This window comes from Haplochromis burtoni, unplaced genomic scaffold, assembly GCF_018398535.1.
Source record: "Haplochromis burtoni strain Fernald_Lab_line unplaced genomic scaffold, NCSU_Asbu1 Contig_174, whole genome shotgun sequence".
Taxonomy (NCBI): Eukaryota; Metazoa; Chordata; class Actinopteri; order Cichliformes; family Cichlidae; genus Haplochromis; species Haplochromis burtoni.
The window spans coordinates 597,414-602,226 of record NW_024582535.1 but is presented as its reverse complement, the minus strand read 5'-3'; the positions used below and the strand labels follow the sequence as shown (position 1 = coordinate 602,226).

General features: G+C 39.3%; 1 protein-coding gene across 6 annotated transcripts in view; it reads right to left on the bottom strand.

Annotated features, from left to right (window-relative positions):
- The window catches only part of ralgapa1 (Ral GTPase activating protein catalytic subunit alpha 1), a 72,751-nt gene that overhangs the window by 44,465 nt on the left and 23,473 nt on the right, over positions 1-4,813 (bottom strand). For all 6 annotated transcript variants that reach the window (XM_042225533.1, XM_042225531.1, XM_042225534.1 and 3 more), the window contains 7 exons: positions 3,309-3,479; positions 2,982-3,175; positions 2,802-2,900; positions 2,565-2,720; positions 2,174-2,302; positions 1,955-2,080; positions 349-407 (listed from right to left, as the gene is read on the bottom strand). In XM_042225533.1, coding sequence (XP_042081467.1) covers positions 349-407; positions 1,955-2,080; positions 2,174-2,302; positions 2,565-2,720; positions 2,802-2,900; positions 2,982-3,175; positions 3,309-3,479 — 934 coding nt within the window. The remainder of the gene's footprint in view (positions 1-348; positions 408-1,954; positions 2,081-2,173; positions 2,303-2,564; positions 2,721-2,801; positions 2,901-2,981; positions 3,176-3,308; positions 3,480-4,813) is intronic.

Sequence of the window (4,813 nt, the reverse complement as noted above, 5' to 3'; positions counted from 1 at the left end):
ACATCACCTAATATGCTTAATTGGTAGTAGGCTTTCGAGCCTATACAGCTTGGAGTAAGACAACATGCATGAAGAGGATGATGTGGGCAAAATACTCATTTGCCTAATAATTCTGCACTCCCTGTATAAATGCAGTTTATCGGAATCACTGCATATATTAATTTTACACACAGGAACCAGCATAAAATAAAGAAATACTCGCCAACGGTGAGCACAAACAGATGTGGTTACATACTTAAGGAATTTATTAACAAATGATAACTTTAGGTAACCTGGGGCACCTGCGCAACACTGTAAAAAAATAAATAAATAAATAAAATAAATAAATAAACTTTATAAACCCTTTACCTAGCAGGAGCAGAGGGTTCATCCCTGGCAGAGGTCAGGATGGTTTTGACGATATGCTCCTTAAAAAAAGAAAACAACAAAAAAACAAAAACATACAGCACATGAGTTTTCAATAGCAATATATCAGCTGACCACTAGTATTGTTATTATAGGCATTAATATAAAAAGTCATGTTACAGAACTCAGATCGAAATACTGATGATGATAATAATTGGGATTATGATTTTTGCCATAATTGAGTAGCCCTTAAAGGTGTGTATAATAAATAATAAACAGACTGCATCCTTAAAATGGACCTATTAGAGTAGCTTTGCATGATTCACTGTTCAAAATAATCCTTCTCCATCTTACACAAGGCCTCGATGTAGTCCTTGAGTTTGTCCAGTATCTGAAACAAGCCATTTTAGTTCATTTCCCCCTCCCTTTAAGCTAACCTCATTATTTGGCAATGTTTGATATGAGCATCCATCATTTCAACACTATTTATATGTCAGAAAATGAGGACAAGCTTAATAGTTCCCAGTCAGACAAACAGGAAACAGATTCAAGGAACTACACCTTGTGGTGTTAATGCATATCGTAGACAGATATGCTGGACTAAATATGGACACATAGTCACAGTTTAAACAGGTCAACACACACCCCAGACACGTTCACACACTCCCTGGTCTTGTCCCTCTGGTCAGTGTTAATGACCGCTTAGTGATTCAAAACAAGCTTCTGCCACATAAGAAAGCAGTGAGTGAGCCTGAGGCGCTGCCACGCATGACATTAGCAGTTTACATGGCACCAACAACAATAACAACATCACTCCCATCGCCCTTAGCTCAAACAAGAATGGTTGATGAGACATTAGCCTATTAGTTTGCTTTCGAGATCCCCTATGGACAGTCGATGTTTGAACTGACCTGGATTACAAACAATGTAGATAAACTTTTTGAGCTTTTGATGTGTGAGTTGGAAAAAAAAAAAACTAACACATTTTCAGACCTGTCAGTTTAACTGTATTGTCCTGCTTTTCCCCAAACTTACAGGAAGATTAAAGTAATTTCTTAAAAAAAAAAAAAAAAAAGTTATTTTCTCAATATTTTATTGCGGTGTATTGTAATACTCTCCCAGAGAAGTGCATATGAGGTATGATGAACAGTTTATCCACCGTGAATACACTGAACCAGGCTGCGCTGCATATCATTTGCAGAAAGGATGCTGCAAGATTAAAAAAGAAGAATTTTCTGTGCATTTGTAACTGCTAGGATGGCTATAATTCCCTATTATCCAAACAAGGGGAGCCTCTAGTGAAGAATAATTTCAGCCACCTAAATACACTGCTACTGAAAATATTCCATAAACTACATTTACATACATTAGAAGGACAGCTCAGGCTGGAGATAAGGTTAAGGTTGATAGTTTGGACATGTGCACAGGAGGGATAGTGGATTTACTGAACAAAGGAAGTTGAATATGGAGCTCCCAGGCAGGAGGAAAAGAAAAAGACTTAAGAGAAAATTCATGGATGTAGTGAAGGAGGACATGCAGAGAGTTGTTGTGACAGGGGAGGATACTAGGGATAAGGTAAGGTGGAAGATGATGATCGGCATTCGCGTACCTTGACATCAGGGAACTTGGTAAGTACCACGTCAGCTGTGGTGGGGTGGAGAGCAGGAAGCTCCCCGTAAAAGTTGGGAAAGCACACCAGAGATCCGAGAAGAATCTGTGCTTCAACTCTTGGAGCCTTTGGAAAATAAAACTTGTTAGGAGGACAGGAATGAAAGAATCAGCTCCTGTAAAGCTGGAAACCAACATTGCAAATGGGAGGATTTCTTACATTGAGTGATGAGCAGGCAGTGACTCTAGAAGCTGCGATGATGAAATCCAGGATCAGCATGGTGGCTCCAGGTAGACCGATACTAAAGAACCTGGGACTACAGTGCTTGATGATGGTGTTCACAATGTCCTGTAAAAGTAATACAGTTTTTTTAAAACGTTTAGCTTCAAAAGGTGCATTCACAGCAGCACAGCATGTTTGCCTGCATGACTATCTTTTCTCCCCATTTCCCTGCTTTCCTGCACTTACTCTGTGCTTAAAGAGCTGGATTTGAGTATTTAACATTAAAAAATGTTTTATTAACAGCTGCAAGATTAAAGAAATCTGTAAAATATAAAATATGCTGTTTGTTCATATATTATGTTCAAGTATAAATTTGAGACCACTCTACCTGGTCTTGGTGGAGAAGTCCTTGATGCATGATGTTATAGAAGTGTGTCAGATAGTCTGTGTTTGGTGAAACGTCTTGCCGTCTCTTCATGATCCTACAAATCAGCTTGTAGGCGTGAAGTTTCCCCTGCTTGTAACGCTCTGTCAGCATGGTGGCCTAAAGAGAAAAGATTGCTTAACTAACACTGAAACACATGTTATGTTATAACCCTTATTGTTACCTCTCTATCACGCATACCTTAAAGAGCCAAGGGGTGAGGATTCTCAGGGGTGGGATCAGAACAGGGGGTGGAGGAGACGACTGGTTATCCAGAGAAATGCCCAAATTATCCCTGATCTGCAAACAGAAAAGCTCGTCATTGGAGAACATGTTCACTGACACAGGAGTTGCGGGTTCACTGTATGTCTCAATTCTCACCTTGGCCAGGTTTTGCCAAAGTTCACACAGGTAGTCAAAGACCTGAGCGTGGATTTCTGGGTCCTTGATGCTGTTCACATCTCCCAGGATACCCAGCATCCTTCGCCACATTACTGTGGCAACATCTGCGTGCCATCCGGTCAGAGAGCCGCCCGCCATCACGCTACAGTCCTCACTGGGGAACTCACTCGTTTCTGGAATTAATGAGTCAATGAGAACATGACTGAGTCATCCTACAAAGTATTTCATATTCACAAACATGATTAAAGTACTACACTTTGTATGAACAGGAAAAAGCATCTCAAAGTGAATGCCTCTGAGTATTACCCAGGTCATCGGGGGTCTGTAAGACAGAGTTGTGGAGTTTCTGGTCCAGCTGTAAATGGGTGTGGGAGTGGGAATGCGTGTGCTCAGTGTGCTCTGCTGTCAAAGTGGCAGGAGAAGGAGTCTGGGAACGAGAGCCCCCGAGTGAATGCATGGGTGATGCACTCTCCGAACCTGGGAAAGAATACAGAAAATATCAACTCCTGATAAGGCAACGAGAGGATGAGATTCATGCTTTATGGTGGAATGTGAGGCTGAGAGGTTGTTTTTATTCTGACTTATATCAAAGAAGGACACTTAAAACCTAAGTGCTAAGTGGATAGTAAAAAACGTCATTTTAAAGATCACATAGAAAACCAAGACAATCAGAAAAATACTTTCTTATGATAGTTTAGTCCATTTTTCTCTTTGTTCTGGATCACACTAATGTGATTTATAAGCATGTTATTTGCTTCAGCTATTATGTATTTTATTATACTACTCTCATGCTTTTTATTGACACTCATCACGGTGATATTTAAAAAAAAAAATCCTGAAAACATGATAGATGTTCTTGTTAATCAATAACAAAAGACTGCATTCAAAGTATCTGTTGATCTTGTACCTTCAAGAGTATTTCTAAAAAGGTTTGCTCGACTGGGTTTCTTTTGCAGAGTGCCTATCATTGTTTGGGTCCTTTTACATCATTTTAAATGGATACTCAACATTGTGGTAAATGAGAGCCTGCACTCAAATTTCATATAAAATGTTCTTAGGGATGCACATCGCTGTAGAGAAGTGGTAAAGTAAAAAACGGGCTTAAATTAAAAAAAAAAAAAGTGATATTATATTCAGAGTAGGGCTGCTTGATTACAACAAAAGGCATAATCACTTAGTTATTTAAAGTTGTAATCTTGATTAGTTAATATCTAACAGAGATTCATAAATCCAGTAGGGAGTTAGGGCAACTGCTGTTCTGAAGATTCAACCACTGGATGTCTGCAGGTGCGGGGAGATGAGCTGGTGAACAGCAAACTTCACGGTGGCCACAAGATAAACGACAGAGACCTGAATGGGACAGCCGAGCTTTCAAAACTAGACTCTTACAAAGGAAAAGAACGCCCTCGAGTCATAACGGAAGAAAAAAACAACACTTTGCAGTATTATTAATGCTTGTATCAATTTTTTGCAGCAAAAATAATGGATAAAAGCATTAATTTTATTCCATCTTATTCTATTATAATAACCACTGGAAGCCGAAATTGAATTTACATTTCTATTAGATGCCCAGTCCTACTTTATCCTTCATTAGTGTTACGTACGAGGATCTGTTTACAAAATAGGTGCTTATCGCAAACACCAACATGAACTGATAAATCTAAGAGGCTACACAGCCTACACACAACCATTTGTTTACTAGATTAAAGTAACCTTGCATAGAAACACTTGATAACCATTGTTAGTTTGTGTGTGTGTGTGTGTGTGTGTGTGTGTGTGTGTGTGTGTGTGTGTGTGTGTGTGTGTGTGTG